This window comes from Archocentrus centrarchus, unplaced genomic scaffold, assembly GCF_007364275.1.
Source record: "Archocentrus centrarchus isolate MPI-CPG fArcCen1 unplaced genomic scaffold, fArcCen1 scaffold_50_ctg1, whole genome shotgun sequence".
NCBI classification, from domain to species: Eukaryota; Metazoa; Chordata; class Actinopteri; order Cichliformes; family Cichlidae; genus Archocentrus; species Archocentrus centrarchus.
Genome location: NW_022060273.1, coordinates 779,309 through 798,888, shown reverse-complemented (window position 1 = coordinate 798,888; position 19,580 = coordinate 779,309). Strand labels below are relative to the sequence as shown.

The 19,580-nt window shown below is 41.8% G+C and overlaps 1 protein-coding gene across 4 annotated transcripts in view; it reads left to right on the top strand.

Annotated features, from left to right (window-relative positions):
- birc6 (baculoviral IAP repeat containing 6) overlaps positions 1-19,580 on the top strand; it is a 141,051-nt gene that overhangs the window by 95,944 nt on the left and 25,527 nt on the right. For all 4 annotated transcript variants that reach the window (XM_030725245.1, XM_030725247.1, XM_030725246.1 and 1 more), the window contains exons 65-68: positions 11,265-11,487; positions 13,746-13,891; positions 16,148-16,258; positions 19,268-19,485. In XM_030725245.1, coding sequence (XP_030581105.1) covers positions 11,265-11,487; positions 13,746-13,891; positions 16,148-16,258; positions 19,268-19,485 — 698 coding nt within the window. The remainder of the gene's footprint in view (positions 1-11,264; positions 11,488-13,745; positions 13,892-16,147; positions 16,259-19,267; positions 19,486-19,580) is intronic.

Here is a 19,580-nt window from a genome sequence, read left to right as displayed (position 1 = left end):
CTTAGTAAGGGTACTGCTCTACAAAGATCCTGAATCAAGAACTTCTTTTTTTGGCCTGGAAGGCTTACTGGTGACCAGCAGTGTTTCCAGAGCAGCTTCCTATCATCACTTTAATCATGTTGTTGAAAACCTCTTCCAGAAAAGTAGCAATTACAGTCTCACCAGCTTTGAAAAAAAAAAAAAAAAAGAAATACATCAGCATTTTCTACAAGACTTCTTCTTTCCAATAAGTCCAACAGTCCAAGAAAATCAGATCAAGGGAAAGTTTGTATTTTCTCTCAGGCCACATGGGGGAGTCAGTCCTGGCTGGGGTCTTGCCGATGTCCATCTGGCTCTGCTTACTCTGGTTCCAGCATAGTCCTGTTCCTGCCATGTCTCCCAGCCCTTTGTTATCTTGTCGGCTCATGGATGTGACTTGGCAATATGGCTTTGTTTTTTACATCCTTAACCAGTATGTCCATTTCCTTCCTCTCTCTGGGAAAGATGTTCATTTCAAGCTTCTTTCCCCAACATCAGTCAGGCTTTCCTGACCGCACACTCCAGCCTTTCTTATATAAGTTTTATCTAATTTAGAAATCCTTTGCTCAGCTTTGGCACATCACAGTGTGGTATAGATGTAAACAAAAACAATCACAAAGAGGTTAAGGAATGTGCCAATGATGCCCAGCATGGCCAAGATGGACTCCTCCTGCTCCTCCTTGAGCTCCAGTGCTCGCACGTCATCAAGGGTGATGACTGTGGTACCCATCGTCCTGATACTCACCTAACCTGGCAAGGGGACGCTTATCTGCAATGAAAGGAAATGAAGGGAATGTGTCAAACAAACGCTTTAAGTAACAATAGATCACGATTGCATCCTTTTTCATAGCTGAGCTGCATCCTTTTTGTCTTCCTCCTCTTACTAATCTGTTAGTTTTTGCACAAAACCACAATCAAACAGTACCAACACAATCCTCCCAACCAGAGGAAAATCATGAACTGAACAGAACAATGGCTAAATAGTGTAAAGTGAAGATTAGTCTGTGAAGACCAGTTCTTATGACCTGCTACAGCTTGAAGCTGAGCTCCTCACTGTGAGCTTGATGCCAGCATTCACTCAGCCTCATCCTAGGATTATGTGCAATATAACTGTCAGCAATGATGCTCAGTGGCATTCCCCATGTCGAAATAAGTTTGATTTTAATATACCATTTTGAGCACACTACACCCACTCCATCTCTTTATATGTCCTAAATGATTAACCACCCCCATCCCAGGCTCCTCCAAGTAGTTGTTCTGAGCATAATTCCCATTTTCCCTATGGAGAAGTCTTAGAAGGTAAGGAGCAGGAGCTAGAGATGGTGTTGCCTGACAGAAATGTGTGAGCACAAAGGTAAACAGGCTCATTCTACCCATGAGCTTATAATGTAACCACAGTCATCCTCTTTCCCTTCAACATAACTGGAAAATTATCCTTAACATGAAATTCAGACAAGTAAAAAGCAATGAGGTAGAAAGTGGCTTACCCTAAGGCGCCTTAGGGGGAAGACATCATCCGGCATGCTTTTTGGGTCCTCACAGGAAAACCATGGCTTTAAGGGCATTCTACATGTGGAGAAAAAAAGAGAGGTGGGGAGGCTGGAAATGTAGAGACAGTCCAGTGCCTATGAGCGACAGACCAAGTGGCGGAGAGAGAAATGGAAGGCAGTGGTGCCACGACAGCTTCCCAGTGCTCAACGATGCTTCCAGTGAAAACCTCCTTGTGACACTTCTCCCCTTCTCCAGCCTATAGCGCCACCTGTCAAGTTTGGCAACCCCCCACCCCCCAACTTCCCTTTAGATTAAGTTCCCCCTTTGTCTTTGCAGTTTTTTTCTTATCAGCAGCTTTGCATTGCTGCTGCTAAAGCACCAGCAGCCTCTGCTTAGGGGTGAGGAGAAGCCCTCTCCTCATTTGCTCCCTCCCACCTCCCCCAAATTCCTCCCATACTAACCGTCTGCTCCCTCTCTTGATTTCCCTGTCACGGCTTTGCTGAAACTACTCCACCCCCCTCTACAGCTTAGCTGTAAATCTGCACACCCCCTTATGCTGTAGCACACCCCCCCCCCATTTGCGTCTGACCCCTATTAGCAATTAATGCATTAAAAAAAAAAAAAGCCCTTTGCCAACAATGTGGTGATAGGAATCTCTGTGACACCCAGCTTCCTCTGAGCTTGGTAAGAACAGGCAGGTCCCCGAATTAGCGTGATATTCCAGAGGAGCAAGAAACTGTGTAAATTCCCAAATAGCAGATGTCTGTAGAAAACCGAAAGCAGTCGGAGTGTCAGTTGCTATGACACTATGGATCTGCACCTACCACCAGTGACAGCACTGTTACGGTGGGTCTCCAGCACCAGTTAGTCACCGTGGGAGGACTGTGCATTGCATAATCAAGCAGAATGATGGCGAGAGAGGGAGAACGGATCCTGATGGCCGTGGCAATGAAGTAGAAGCAGCATGAGAATGAGACAAGGGGGGGAGGGAGGAAGTGAGAAGGAGGAGGGAGGGGGAGACGACATCGCTCACGCTTCCAGTTGTCTCCTCCCACTGCTGGGGGTGCTGGTGGAGCGCACATACTCAGGCACACACTTGCTCAGTTACGACCTAGCAAAACAAAACAAAAAAATCCAAAAAGGAGATGAATTCTGCCCCTCTGCGCTGCTCTCTGCCGAGTTCGGTCGAGCCCATCATCAGCTGTTGTTATTCTGGAAGACCTGCAGAGAGGGAGGAGTTGAGGAGGAGGAGGGGGCAACAATAAAGGCAGCGAGGAAATAAAGGGTGGATATGGCTGGTTGGAGGACAAAGAGGAGGAGGCAGTGAAGATGTGAGGGTCTGTACGCAGTTAGATATTTATCTCTGAGTGGCTTCTGAAACAGACACCGTGCCTATTTTTCTTTCCCTTTCTAACTTCTCCTGCACTTCCACTGTCTCTTTATGTTCTGATAGTACCTCACGCTCCTATAGCCTTTGCTACACTTCTGTAAAATTTCTATCACTAACTTATATCAGCACCAAGTTTGATTTATTTTTCAGTGGTTACTTTCTTCCAGTTCTGTAGCGCAGTTGAGAACCATTAGTGACAAAAGATTAGAAAACTGGAGCCTTGGTCAGTGTACTGTAGTTGGACTCCATTTCTACGTGTCAGCAGGCTTTTGATCCAGTTAGTTCATTTCTCCAAAATGATGAATGGACTGCTATTTTATATAGCATCTTTCTACTCAGTTGAGCACTCAAAGTGCTTTCTCATTCACCCAATCACACACACATTTATAAAGCACTTTTATCTATGCCTAAGCACTTGCAAACAATTGCGCACACACTTGCAGTCTGATGGATGCATTGGGGGCATCTTGGGGTTCAGTCTCTTTCCTCTCCTTCATCCTCCCTCATGTCATTTTCACTGTTTTTATTTGTCTTCATATTGGATATTTTGACCAGAAGCCCAGGATAATGGTGTCTATGTACAAGATATATTTGGTTAAACATTAATTGGACTTTTAGTAATCAGGCCCTAAATTTCATACTGACTTGATCTGCCTTCAGTAGTTAATTTACGGAGACAGTAAAACCATCTGTTCATGCTTGAGTTGACCGAGGCTTTGTCTCTCTCTCCAGTCTGCATGTTGTTGTCACAGCAATGAATCACAAACACAAGAAGATTAAACTGTTGTTCAAGAGTTGCATTTACATCAGTAATCAGATGTCATAGCCAAATTCTCTATAACCACAGTTTACTTTATACTTCAGTTTTTGGGCCCTGGTTGCAGTTCATACCTTAATTTTTCTTTGGATGGATTGGATTAAAAACTAATTAAAGACCATTTTTCCTCAAAAGGTACCCCAAAACATTAAACCATAATAGCTGCATTTAATTGTCTGCCTATAAACTTGATAAATTACATAGCTTTGAATCTACTTTTCACGCAATCTACATGAAGTTGGACCCATGGACGTTTAGGTCTGTGGAAAAGCTAATTACTTAGTGTAATAGGTTTTCTCATTAAAATGTTTAGATTTTGACACAACTGAAATAAAAGATCCATTTATAGAGGCAACATTTATTTTACCTTGAGCCACTGACCATTTAAAGAAATGACAAATGGAAGAAAATGTTCAGTCCTGAGAAAGTATATATTAGATACACCACAGTACTATGACATATGTAAATTGGCAGCACCACCAACACGACTACACTAGCAGTTATACATACTAGATAGTATGTCCCACTAGATGGTTTGATTTAGTTACTGGATGTTAGATAGTTGTATTCCTTTTGATCTGTTCATCTGAATGGTTTGTCTTTCAACTATTTATCCATTACAGTTTTGTTACGTCTTAGCAGATGGATAAATTATAGTTCCCTCTTAGTTGATTGCTTAGGTACAACAAACATAGTGTGGGCTGTGTCCTGGCTGAAGACACACAGTATGTGCGACCTCACCCGTACATAAACACCCATCATCACAGTCAACTCTTAGGTCTTAGATTCCTTGCCACGCTAAGAACATCTCTGCTATGTCGGGCTAGCTAGCTACTGCTAGTTAACCTCACTTCAAGTCGGCAGACAACAGAGCTAACTGCCCCTATTAGTTAGCTACCACCACTCAGTTGGTGTGTGGGCTCCCTGTGAAGCGCTAATTTTGAGTGAACTTTGGAAAGACGTGTTTGTGGAGTTTCTCCAAGTCTAGGGACCCGGCTTTTTCTGAGTCCCCGCAACTAGCTGGGCTGACCACATGGAGTAGCTGGGTCATGGGTTAGTAGATGGGTTAGCTGAGCACTAGCTGGACTCATGCAACAGTATTAGTCAGCTTCATTAATTAATTGCTTACTTTTATGTGACTATACAGCCAGACCACAAGCAGTTTCTGAAGTTTGCATTTAAGGGCATGCCCTTTAGACTTTAGACTCCTTGCATCTTCACGAAATAATTGAGGCAGCCTTAGCTCCCTTCTGAGAGAGGGGTATCTGCATTTTAGCCTATCTAAATAAGTAACGTTTATTTATATTACAGACATAAAAGTCACAAAGTGCTATACGACAATTAAAACATGCTTATTTTCTGGTCGTACACATTTGTCAGAGCACAGAGTGGCCATGTTTGATCGCTACCTTGCTCAATTTAAATTGGGACACAGACGATCATACAGCTGTTGGGCATGATGGTGTCTGTGATTGCCATAGTGCCACTCATACTGTTTCAGTGCTGGACTCTTTCACCGCCTGTGTTTGTCGCATTACCTCCTCAGAAGACTGATGATTACCACAACTTGCATGTTAGCTCGCTGCCCTTGGAAGGAGCCCGAAATGCTGCCCCAGGGCTCTCCGACTGAGATGGTGTCATTTCACAAGATGTTGTCCACAGATGCCTCCCTGAGGGTGTGGGGGCTATGTACAGTGCACATTGAGAGGGGTCTGAACGGCAGTGCACATCAGGCACTTGGAGCCACTAGCTGCAGTTTTTGTTCTCAAACATGTTTTGTCTAGTTCTGATGGGCCAGCATGTCTTAGTCAGGGTGGACAATTCGACAGGGGTGACGCACTCCCTTCCCCCTGTTAAACTATCTCACTCTCTGCTGTTATGGTGCAGTGTTCATTGTCTGTCTCTAAGACAATGAACACTGCATGAACTCTGAATTCTGGGTCTGTTATCCTCTATAACCAACCATGATGCACCTCTGGGGATGGATGCGCAAGCATAGATGTAGTCATACATGCTCCTGTACACCTAGAAATTCTGTCTATAAAATTTATGAACAGAATTGGTGACAATCGCATAGGATACTCAAAGGATGCGGTTGAATGCCTTTTCCAAGTCCACAAAACACATGGAGAGTGGATGGCCAAACTCCCACACACACTCGAACATCATTGAGAGGATAAAGAGCTGGTCCAGTGTTCCACGACCAGGACAAAAACTGCATTGTTCCTTGTTTGGAAATCATTGGTTATTTATTCAGATGACAACTTTCAGGGATTAAAGGTTTTTCATCAAAAGAGGAACTGTAAAAAAAAAATAATAATAATTATAATAATTACAACCAAGCAGTCTGTTTTTTCTTGGTCACAGTAACTAAGTTAGAAATAAGAGAGACCTTTTTCTTTTTTTTTTTTTTTTTTTTTTGGTAGGCACTTTGTTTTCCTACTTAGTCTAACCCAGTTAATATGTCCACACAGTGTATATCAACCCAAAACTAAGTAACTTGAGTAGCTTCATTTGTAAAGGGATTCTTTTTGCACAAAAATGCAGCCACTGTTCCTTCTGTGCTTTAAAATGGTACAGAGCTCCAGGCTACTTTTTTCTGGTTGTTCCACATAGACTTTCTTTGATGCACATTATCTACGGTATCCACTGAGGCAGACTGTGTGTTGGCGGAGGCATGTCACAGTCTTAATATTTCAGCTACTCTCTGCTCTGTTCCTTTGCCCTAGAGGGGTCAGGAAGACCTGACACTGTCCAGCCATACTTGAGTCACATTATTTGCCACCCACTCGGTGTGACCCATGTGCTCAACGCCCGTCCCTTGTCGCAGCAACCTTCCCACGCACTAACTCTTCTGTTTCCCTATGAACACAGGCTCAGTGGTAGCTTGTTTAATGTTGTTTGGCTTATATTTCATTGACCATTACAGTGACCAAGTAGGTGTGTGGCATTTGTAAGGTTTATAAAGAAAGGTGTCCAAATCTGTTGTCTCTCTCCATGAATTTAATATACTAGCATTACAAAGATATCAATAAATATCAGATATCATTTTGGTCAATTGGTTCAGCAGAACAGTTAACAAACCTAAAATTTTAAAGTTAGCACTATTTATAGTATCTCACTGCTAGATCCACTTACTTTGTATGCAAACTTGTGCTGGACACTGAAGTTTACGGTGGGCTTGAGGCTTAAATATGTTTTCCAATTTCCATAGTAATCTGCCCAACAATTGTAGAGACATTTCTTTTCAAACAGTTTTTTTTTCCCCCCTCCTTTTTTAACACCAGCGATACAGTCAGGAAATCTTTTAGTCTTCACAACTTATTCTCCAGAAACCATGAATATCTATACCCAATGTCATAGCAGTCTTTCCAGAAGTTAGCAACAACACCAATAAGTACATTGTCTTTTATTCACCACAACCATATGCATCCACTGAATCTTTGATTATTAAACCCACATTAAGAGTTTATGTAACAGCAGTGCATTCTGATGACTGATGCAGTGCATTAGGAACCACTGAGGTGCTTTTTAAGCAAATATACCTCAGTGATGATTATAGCATGGTCTGTCTCTGTTCATACATATACTGTTGAAGTGACAATTAAGTGCAGTTATCAAATTCATTCATTCTGCTTGAAGTCTTTATGCATCTCAGCTAGCCTCTGAGCTACTCTGACATGATTTACAGTTGTTCCACAGAAGAAAGGCTTTATTTCAACAGATTTATTTATTTTTTTTGTAGTTATTCTGTTCTGTTTTATACATTCTGTTTAGTGGACACTCTGCTGTCTAAATTTGATTGTATTTCAGATGCGTGTATGGGCAATTTGTCTACATCATACATAACTTCATGCATTAGTTCTGCTGTGGTGCCTAAAAAAGTTCCTTTTAAACCCCTCTCTGTTTTCTTATCTGGATGCCCCCCTCCCCCTTTGCTCACCCCTGCTGAAATACCAAATGTCAATTTGTCAGCAGTAATTACAGAACTATTCCCATATACACCATGGACTACAGGGCAGGCTAGGCACCAAACTACATGAAAAGCAAGGCAGGAGTCATGAATGAACAGGGTTTTAGGGTTAATTAGAAACTCTGTTTTGCATTTTACAGCAATGCAGTTTGTTTCTGTGGCTGATTATCACAGTGCTATTTCTAAGTCATCAACAGGCCAAGATGAGATGCTGTTTTCTATATACAGTTTAGATGAGAGAGGATATAAACTAATGGGGGTGGCTGTGGCTCAGGAGGTAGAGCAGGTCATATACTAAGTAGGGTTTGATCTCCATCTAACTCGCAACTGTAGGCAAACACAATCTGATTGAACCACAGACTATATATAAATTACAAGTAAAATAATATGTTAAAATACCCAACTTCATAGCAAAATTGGCATGTTGACAGCCTGGTACATAAGTAGGGTCATTGTCTTCCATGTCTTCCAACAGCTAACTTCCCCAAAGCTTTAAGTCATGGACTGCAACTGTGAAACTTTTAAATTTCTTGTTAGGCCCGAGCCTCCCAAAGGGATCATTGAGGAGCCCAATGGATTTGTTAGCTCGCAAACGAAAAAAGGTTCAGTGTGCAAAGCCACCAACCATCACTGCTTTGATAACAGTTCCACCCTTAACACATTGCTATGCATATAGTCAGTAACTGTTAGAGTGCCACCTATTGGTGACACAAAATCACGTGATGGTACTGCTCCTCCCAGGTTCACTGCATACAGCTCAAAAACGGTCTGTATAACCGGACATTGATGTTTCGGTGTGAATATTGTGATTTCTCATTTAACAGCAGCTGCTTGCGGCTTTTTTTTTTTAGTTTTTACATTTTACTACAACAGAGGTTTTCCAGTTTCTGAAAAGTACTAAAACTGGAAAAATAGCAAAACACTGATCACATTTTTGAGGCGGTCAAGATGGTCAAGTACTTTCTGGTGCCCATGGCCCTTGTGAAACTGTTGATTATTTTAATCCACGTGTTTGTTACTCATTTGCTTAAAAAGAGCCCGCATATTATTTTCCCTTTCAGTAGAGCCTGCTGAAATAGCAGGCTCAATCTGACATTGATACTTCGCAGGAGGAGGAATTCTGATGAGTTGCAGGGGATTGGGATTCTTTGCTAGGTGCCGTCCACAGACACTGGCTAAAGGATTTGAGAGCAGATTAAAGCCCTGTGAGGTCAGTGTTGTGCAGATGCTGGAAGGAGAACAGAGAGGAGCTAGAAATTTCAATATAAATGTAAAACAGTCTGGGAGCCACAAACAAGTGGCATGTTCTATTTATTGTGAGGCTGACACTTCAATGCAAGCACACAGATACACAAGTATCCCCGCACACACTAGTAGATAGCCCTTCGAAGAAAATGGTATGGCTTACATTGTTATCCTGTTGAGGCTTTTTTCACTGTCTCAACAGCCCCTTGTATTCGATGGCTTCTGTACAAGTACTGCTTCATGCAACTGACAAACAATGGCTCAAAATGAGCCCAACACTGAGCCATAAATCACATTTGCCAAACATTTTTTTCCCTAATACAAGCTGATACAGGCAACCTCTTTCAAACACTTGTTTCTGAACCCCTTTGTCCGTTCTCTTGTGGTAACTTGTCGGCAAGTTTCCACCAAAAGCGGCGTTTTAAGCTCACTTGTAAAAGCGACATGGTCAGTCTGCTGCTTTTAGCCAGACTGGAATATCTTGAAACTTTGGATAGAGCCTTCTGCAGACAGCCATAGTTCCCAAAGCATTTATCGTAATGACTTTAGTGATCCTCCAAGGCCTGATTTTAGACCTCTGTGATGAATCTTTGTAGAGCCTACAACATAATCTGTGTAAGTGGCCAACGACATTGCTTTGTCTGAGGTGCATTATGTGTTAGTTACCGATCCTCGTTCTTTGTTGTGGTCAGTTTTTTTTCTTCTCCTTTTGAACATATTTGCAATCATGCAATTAAAATGGATAGTTTTATATAGCACTTTTCTACTCTAGCTGAGCACTCAAAGTGCTTTACATGTATACAACATGTTTGTATTTACCCATTCATACACACATTTATATGAGCACGGTTTTCTAAAAGGATAATTGCTTTCTGTCTAACATTCACACACATTCATACTCCAATGGTTGCATCGGAGAGCAATTTGGGGTTCAGTATCTTGCCCGAGGATACTTTGGCATGCTGACTGGAGCAGCCAGGAATCGAACCAACAACCTTCCAATTAGTAGATGACCTGCTCTACCTCCTGAGCCATCGCCACCCTATTTGTCCCTTTAGTTTTTCCACTTCTTTGTACACACTCTCATGTCCATTACAATAGTTTCAGCAATCTCCCTCCAGGAATTTACTGACATTTTGAGTCCTATTATTGATGCTATGATTATTATTCATATTATATTGAGATGATTGTTATTGTTGTCTGATAAATTCAAAAACTGCTGCGAAAAAGTAGCCAGAAATGGACAGGAGGAATCGACGGTGCTGAACAGGCCAATCACAAACATGGGCTGCGTCAGCCTGACATGTAGTTAGATTTCCCGGGAGGTTCACGTCAGGTTATGTTGTAGGTAATGTCGTAGGGTTCAGTGGGGTTTCTGGTTACAATGTAGATTTCCTGCTGAAGCATAAATCAGTGGCATAATCACTGGTGTGTAGAACTGACCTTCAGCAAGGCAGTGAACCTTAAATTGGTCCCAGTGGCAGTACAAGTAAAACATAACATCTGCATACTAAATGGAAGCTACAAATTTATGTATAAAATATCCTTAAACTACAGAATGAGCTGTGTGCACCTTTTTGTGTTTTCTCTCAGCTTAGAGCAAAATTGAACCTGCTGGCTGTCTGTGGAGTTTTGTATCCTGTTCATGCATGTGTGGGTTTCCTTTTGTCTTCCACTGCACATGTTGACTGCCCAGTAGGATATATATATAAATATAAATATAAAAATAGGGCGCCCGGGTGGTTTAGAGGTGAAGCCGGCGACCACATGCATATACTGCGTTGCGGTGCGGGCTGCGTGGGTTCGAAACCACACACATAAATATATTTGACTGAGCTTGAGCTGTTTTGCAAAGAAGAATGGGCAAAAATTTCAGTCACTAGATGTGCAAAGCTGGTGGAGACATACCCTAAAAGACTTGCAGCTGTAACTGCAGCAAAAGGTGGTTCCACAAAGTATTGACTTGGGGGGGGGGGGGCTCAATACTTTTGCACACCGCACTTTTCAGTTTTTTATTTGTAAAAAATGTTTTGAATCATGTATAATTTTCTTTCCACTTCACAATTGTAACCACTTTGTGTTGGTCTTTCACATTAAATTCCATGTTTATGGTTGTAATGTGACAAAATATGGAAAAGTTCAAGGGGTATGAATACTTTTGCAAGCCACTGTAATTGGCACTCACTTAATGTCATGAGCCCAGTCACCTAGTTGCCCAGCATCTAGTCAATGTTCTAAGGGAAAGCAATGGGGGGGCCATGATGTTTGGAATGATGGCCCCAATAAACATATAATAATGTATAGTAATATTGTATCCATTGTCTGTGCAGTTCTGGATATGGCACGACACGTCCCACTCTATCGGGCACTACTGGAGCTGCTGAGAGCTATTTCCACCTGCACTTCACTGGTTCCTCTGCTCCTGCCACTGTCCGGAGACCCAGGGCAGGAGGAGGAGGAGGAGGATGAAGAGCATGCTGAGGGACAAACCTCTGTTGGGATGCTGCTGGCAAAGATGAAGACATGTGTGGACACATACACCAATCGCCTCAGGTAAGACATAAAATCGAGTTAAAATTACTCTTTGGGGCTTGATGGAAACCTTAAATTAGTTCAGGGATTTTAACTTTTGAATAAAGCGCACTGATGTGAGTAGTTAGAGATAACTGTTTTATTTCTTTTTGGCTAAAAATGACTTTATGCAAGGTCCAATAAAAAAAAAATTCCAGAAATAGGCCCATAAAAATCAAAAACTTGATATAGATTTGGTCGATTTCCTCTTCTAGGTCATCTGCTTGTGCATGTCTGGACCAATTCCAGCACTGCCACTGCACGTATGACCTGGAAACTGTGGATTCCTCGGCTTCCAACTGAAAGGTTCAGGGCTATATCTGGAGCTCTTGTCTTATGCCCCAAAACTTTGGTCAGTTTGAAACAGAAGTTCACATTTTCTGTTTGCATGACTTTGGGGACCTTAATGAAGCGGTCAAGGAGGAATCTAGAAACAGCCACGCTGAAATCAGTTTGAATATCTACAACAAGGCAGCCTTAATGGTGATCTCAGTTATTTAAATCAGTTATGGGCTTTTAATGTACCAATTCTTAGAACTTTAAGATTGCACCTCATAGATGACAAATAATCTGATCCTGTACATCACCAGTAATTCCAATTGAATAGTTTGATCTAGCCATGACCCCACTATCCCATTTTTTTCACTATCATCCCTACAATACTGCTGAACTGGGGTCTCTTTATGTCTCAAGCTGTATTCACACTTGCCATTAAAATGTAGATGGTGGGTCAGGGGTGGCTGTAGCTCAGGAGGTAGAGCAGGTCATCTAATCGGAAGGTTGGTGGTGTGATCCCTGCCTGCTCCAGTCTGCATGCCAGATACTGAACCCCAAGTTGCTCCCCATGTATTCATCGGAGTGTGATTGTGTGTAAATATTAGGCAGAAAATATTTGCATGTAGAATAGGTGGGTGGGGCACTGCATAAAGCACCTCCCAAACATAAGTGCACGTACATCCTTAGAATTGTATCCAAATTAGTGAGCTCAGCTTCTTGACACCATACTGTAGTCAGATTGACAAACATACACTGTATACATGTCAGAGGGCTTTATTATGAATGATGTGTTTGATGGTATTTTTAGAAAACGCCTGTCATGGATGCTGCAGTAGCTGTCATGCTGCCAACATGGTTTATTTAAGATGCCAAGGGGAAGCAAAGCTTATAGCTCATAACAAGTCGGTGTGACAGCGGTGGCTAATTGAAGGCATAATGCTTGGTCCAGGTAAAATTTTGAGTCCCAGAAGTACAGAATCTGTGTTACAGGGGTGTAACAGGGATGTCTAAAGGACAGACATCATTTGAAATTATTGCCTTTATTGCATTGTATTACCTTTCCTGTCTGGAACACTATTTGGATGATACTAGGATTTGTCATAACATTATAGACCCACAGTTATCACATTCCAGGTTCACACACAAAGGAACACTGAGGCTTAGAAAACCCTAAACTCAAACCCCTGTATTTGATCTTATGCTCATACATCAGAACTTTAATGGAAGAAAAGACTGAGGAAAAATAGCTACTCAGTGAGAGTGATCACTTAGGACTGTGTGAGCCTGTTAGCTCTAGTTTACACTTGTCTTCATTTGTCAGTCATAATTCTGGGCTGAAATAAGCAAATTTGGGCCCCATATTTTAATTTGCCTTGGTGTTAATAACTGCTTTAAAATGCACAACTTGAAGTTCTAAAAAGTGACCATGAAAGAGAAGCACAACACTAACACTAAAGGCATGTTACTCAACCATTTCATTTTCTGTCAGGGTAAAAACGTATGAATTGGGGATGAGGATTACCTGTTCAGTACAGCCCAGGGCCAACTTACATCACAATCTGGATTATTGGCCTGGTTATACACCCAGAGAAGGGGATCATTTCAAATAACAGGCAACTCAGTGCACACCTACCCCTAAGACATGTGTTTCGCACCATTCCAATTATTAGTCTATATCACACATATCAAAACAAAAGCATGCGTTGTCAGAATGGAAAAAAGGCAATAAACCCAGTCCGGTGTGCGGGGTCCACCATGTGCCATATTTTGGAACGTGAGCTGTTTAGTGCAAGGGACAAAGTGTAAACCCAGCTTTTTGCAGTCGTCCAGTGACAGTTATAATAATTTACAGCATGAAACTTGAATCCAAAACAAACTTTGTTTCATAAAAATCAAATATCTCAAAACAAAGTAACTAAACAGCACCCAGCAGCACAGTGGCTGAATGTATGTCTGTGTTTCAGGTCAAAGAAAGATAAAAGTAAAGGCGTGGTGAAATCTGAGAGCTCAGACCCGGAGCCTGAGGGTTTGACCCTGCTGGTGCCCGACATCCAGAGGACAGCTGAGATAGTCTACGCCGCTACTACCAACCTACGGCAGGCCAACCAGGGTATGTAAAACAAGCACACACGCACCAACATAAAGCTGGTGTAGCCACCAAGTTCTCATTGTCTGCACTGTTTGATCTAAATCCCAGCTGAAGGCTCTCAGGTCACAGTGTTCAGTGCATTTAACTGAACACCACACAAACCCAGATTTGTGTAAAATTTGTTTGGAATAGAAATGTGCATAAAAAAAACAAAGAAAACACTACTGTGTTTTCCATCTACGCTCGTTGCCTGATTTAAAACCTTTGTTGGCTGACAGCCAACTTTTTTCCTCCGTCCTCCATTTTGTCTCTGAATTTGCTCTGAATCATTTTAGCAGGTCCCAGATCTTTCTCTCTCCATTTTTCTTTGTTGTCTGTGTCCTGCCCTCTTGGTGCAAGGACAAGAAAATGGATCTCTAACTTTATCTTACTAAAACGTCTGAATTAACTCTTCTGTGATTGACTGCGGCCCAACAGTTTAATTTCAATCAAGGACTCCGTTGGACTGTCATTGAAAGTTGAACTTTCCAAACTATCTGAAGCTGCAGGGCACACCTTCTAAGGTATTATCTAAACTCCTCATAATGTTACGCCTGTGGCTTTTGAGGTGTGAGATGAACTGTATGCTACTGAGGTGTTGTGTTAAAAATTGCTGCACACACCTTAGTGTCTTTCTTCTTTTTTCTGCAGAGGCTCTGAAATCTGTCATGAGCCCTGCAGAGGAGATAAATGGTCAGGATAGTAAAGTACATGTCCTAACCTGTATAAGACATGGGGAAATAAAGAGAGATGATTCTTTGAGCAAGTTATAAGCCATCTTAAGACAGCAGTGCCATCAATAACATGTCCATGTCGTAATGAAACATGGAACCTCACCCATTTCCCTATTGCTCCACAGTGTACAATACTAAGTATCCTTCACCCGTTCATTTCTTACTACTCCTGCTGCTAAGTTTTTATTGCTATGCCTATGCAAACGGCCGTCTTAGGAGGGGAGCTGGCCATTAGATTTGATGGAAGTGTGTATGTTCATATAAAGAAATCCATATGATAAAGGCCTCTGAAATCACCCATCATGCAGAGTTGTCCAGTGTAGAGCTTTGCAGCATTAGAGCGATGACAGATGAATAATCATTTAATTAGTGTAGTCGCTGTAAGAAATATCTCTGAGACAAGTCATAATCAAACAGGAGGATGATGGTATTGACTGAGGAGGGGAAGTTCCTCTGAAGTGTTCTGTTATCTGAACAGGCCAGATAATGATATCAGCCACCACTGTGTACAGTTCCTTCTAAGCTTCAATTGCAGTTCTGTTTCTTAAACATATCTTTATGGTTAATAGTTTAATATTCTCTCTTGAGCTTGTAAGTAATTGTCCCCCCCCACTGATGGTAAGAGACCTGGTTGAAGGCAGGAAAAAAAACAGGGTGCAGTGAGCAGTATTTTATGGAGCATATTGTAATTACAGGGTTAATGTCTGTCCGTGCACTGGCAGAAACACTAGATTTAGCTGGTACAGAGCATCTGTCCACAAGGACGTACTAACGGCGTGCATCCAATCAGCAGCTACAATTTTTTTCAAGCTGACTTTGCCCTAAAATAATTCAAAAAAATATTTTAACCCTGTAGTTTATACTGAAGTTATGTCTCTTTTTGAAACAAAAAAATAAAGGTACTTTCAGTGTATCTATTTACTTCACACACACACATCTGAAAAACAGCAGAATTACAAAGGAGCTCATTTTATTGGCATAAACATTCCCTGACATGTACACGTATTCAGCAGCTGTAAAATATAGTATAGTAGACACACACACACACACACACACACACACACACACACACACACACACACACACACACAGAGTGTACAGAATGGATGTAGTTACTCTGATGACTCAGATTGGTTTCTTGCCATCTTGATGTTTTTAAACCAGATGTGACAAGTGAGAGGTGGAGATGAGCGGGCTTTAATGTACTTAGGCATTGGCTTCAGCTTTCAGGCCTGGAAGCTACGTCCATCTTTTATACCATCTACAGTCACACCCCATATGTTGATAAAATGAATGTAATAAATGCACAAGTGGCTTAATGTAGTCATAAAAAAATAGAAACCTCCACAGGTCTTGCCCGGTCTGCCATAGCTGTTACCACCAAGCCTTCTGTTGTGTTTCAGCGTGTGTCCCCACACACATGCACACACACGTGCGCACCTCGCTCTTTTTCTCACTCTGGCCTTTACTTTTTTCTCCCCACCCTCAACTTTTTCCTCACCAGAGAAGAAACTCGTGGAGTCTTCAAGGAAGGTGTCGAGCCGGCCGAAGCCCCTGTCCATACTCCGCTCTCTAGAGGAAAAATATGTAGCTGCCATGAAAAAACTACAGTTTGGTGAGTTTTTATCAATCTATTAATATATACACAGATGCACTGTTGGTTGTGCACACGTCAGCAGATGTTTAAAGCCACCGTTCTGTTACACATTTCCTTGTTTCCTCAAAATGCCTACATTTATAGCTCTGTCTCCTGTCTGACAGGCTTTCTAATGTCTTACACCAGTGCTCTGAAAGTGAAGCACAGTCAGGCTACTTTCCCATCCAGCTGATCCCTTTTGTCTTGTCCATCACGCTCTACTCAGCCATGTCATGATTAATTACGGTGGTTTTGCTGTATTGCAATTGATTTTGTAAGCAGTTTGATGCCTGAGGTAATTGTAAGTGACTTGACTGTAAACACAGTTGTTCAAGTGTGTAGACAACATAGAAGACAGTTACGGCTTCATTTAAATGCAACTGAGGTTCCTCACTTTATGACTCAGGCCGTGTATTGCTTAAACATTTTGAAGCTAACTTTTTTTGCAGCATTTTTGCTGGAAGTAAAGAGAAATTGCTTTTGTATGGTAACTTGTGCAGTTTGTTGGGGGGAGGTGTCAGAGCAAGGATTAAAAATAAACTAAATCAAAGTTACAAGAAAGATTTTTCTTGTTACACAAGCATGTTAATAAAAGTTTAGTGTCTGTCCTTTTAGCTTTAAAATTTTAATGCTACCTAAAAACCAGTTGGCTTGTAAATTGCTTTTTGTGTTCATTTGCAAGCCCTCTGACTGCCATCATACTACATGTTCTTTTATCATGATTAGAAAGGGAAAAAAATAACAACAGTTGTTATTAGTTTACTGCCGAGAAATTCCAAAAAATTCCCAACCATAAAGTAGGACTGAATAGGCTTGTGAACTAGTATGCATCATATTAGGTCCCAGTCAGCTGGAAGTCAGACCTCTTACAAGTACTCCACAAGTGTAATTGTTGCATCTGTTTTTATTGTCATTTTTGCTTTTGTCTTGTACTCGTGCAGCAGTTTCCCAATCCTGGACTCTTTCCTTCTATAGGAGACAATAAAGTAACCTTAATGTTAACAAAGGTTCACTATTGTTTTTTGAACTTTCCATTTTGAAACCGCCAGTTAAATTTTATGGCCATTGTGATTTTTCTGGGGCCAGAAGTGACCATGTTTAGATGTGATGGTGGCGTGCTAAGTGGTCAACCATTTTCAACCTCTGAATTCCAACTGGCTAATGTCAGGTTTCTTAAAGCTGGACCTTGACTGATATTTTTACCAGAGATTATTAAGTAATTTACAACAAAACCAGTGTTTCTGGTCTGTCTCTGCTGTGTTGCAGCTTTTGAGTTGGGTCATAACATGTTTCTGTGTAGATTCTCAGTCATCCAGGTCATAGTAGTCTCTGGAGCTTGAAAAAGGCGACTGGACTTCTTTTTGTTTCTTGAAGACGTTTCACCTCTCATCCGAAAGGCTTCTTCAGTTCTCAACCAAATGGTGGAGAGACCCAGGTATTTAAACCCCTGTGGGCGTAGTCCCCTGGAGGTGGTTATGACCCTCTATTGATCATGTGCGTGAAACACATGTGCCCAGGTGTGAAGGGGGCGTGGGTCATATTTAATCAGTGGTTTCAGTTGAAACCAATTTAGGACTCCGCTCCATTGTTTCCTGTGGCCTATTGAGGTCACTGGAACAAAGGTGTGAATGGGGGTTGAGACGTCTGGGAAGGGAGCTCAGGACAGCACTGTAAGCGGGGGAAACATGTTATATAAATAAATGAGAGACATAGTAGCCGACATCAAAAAATCTTACAAATGGCTGGACAGACCTGGACTGAAAGACAGCACAGAGGCGGTGCAAACTCAAAGCACAAGATCGATCAAGGCTGAGGTGCACCACACCAGGCAAGACCCCAGACCTGTGTAGAGATCCCCCTGAGACAGTCCAGCAAATAACAGCAGCGTGCAAGATACTAGCAGGCTGGGCATACATGGAACACCATAACCAAGTGGCCAGCATAGTATCCAGGAACATCTGTGCCAAGCATGGCCTGCAATTCCTGAGGTCAAAATGGGATGCATCCCCAAGGGTGGTTGAAAATGACTGAGCTAAGATCCTGTGGGACTTCCAGATGCAAACAGACAAACTTTAATTGGGGTTCCACAGGTTTTCTATGGGGTTGAGATCAGCTCTAGCAGGTTGTCCGCCCTGCCTCTAGTATTGCTATGGCATGATCCTGGTCAGGTTGCGCCCTGTCATGGCATTCTTACAGATGTCAGTTTTACCAAACCTGTGATGTCTTTTAAATTTGGTTGGGTGTATTTGATAGAGGACTGATTATTTGGGATTTGATGCATAAAGGCATTGTGACTTCTTCCCCAAAACTGTGTTTTGAGACACAGGACTATTCACAATAATCAGGCGTCACCAAATCCCATTTGTTGGGAATTATAAAGGCAACCCATCCCACGCATGTGTACAGCTAGTTTTCTTAATAGAGAAAAGCTCTTCCCAAGTTGGGCCATAAATGGAGAGCTGTTATTAAATATTGTACTGCACTGTATAGTGTAATTTTTTTCCTCTAGTGTTGTACAGTGCTATTGTTGTAAGTTGTGCTTGTAGGTTATGCTGTGTCTCTTTGTTCCTTCCCTTTTTTGCTGCTACAATAATGTGAATTTCCCAGCTGTGGGACTAATAAAGCTTAGATTAGTTTATCTGATCTGATCTGATCTGATCAGCAGCCAGTAGGAAGTTAACTGTGGACATTTGACTTTGTTATATTGCGACCCATTAACCAGTCAGTACTTGGTCAGGTCATCCATTAACAGCTATCATGGGACAGCCCAAGCAAAAACAACCCTGTTCTTTGCAAAACACACAGGAAAGCATACTGTAACCACAGGTAATACTTCAGGTCCCTTTTTTAGTTTTAATTATTACAGTGAATTACAATCATGTTTTGTATCTGACCTGTAAGAAGTTACTCCATTTTAACTTATTTTTTTTAATTGTTCAAGCTCAGTAATGCTCTGAACATACTTTTAACTGTCTTTTCTCTGTCCAGACACCTTTGAAATGGTCTCAGAAGATGAGGATGGGAAGCTGATGTTCAAGGTGAACTACCACTACATGTCTCAGGTGAAGAACGCCAGCGATACAAACAGTGCAGCCAGATCTCGCCGTCTTGCCCAGGAGGCCGTCACCCTGTCCACCTCTTTGCCTCTGTCATCTTCTTCTAGCGTCTTTGTTCGTTGTGATGAGGAGAGATTGGATATCATGAAGGTAATACAGCAGTTCAGTTGTTCATCAGTTGTATTAGGCTCACGACTGCAGTATGGGCTGATGTATAGCAGGCTTTTAATGACTTCTGCATTTAG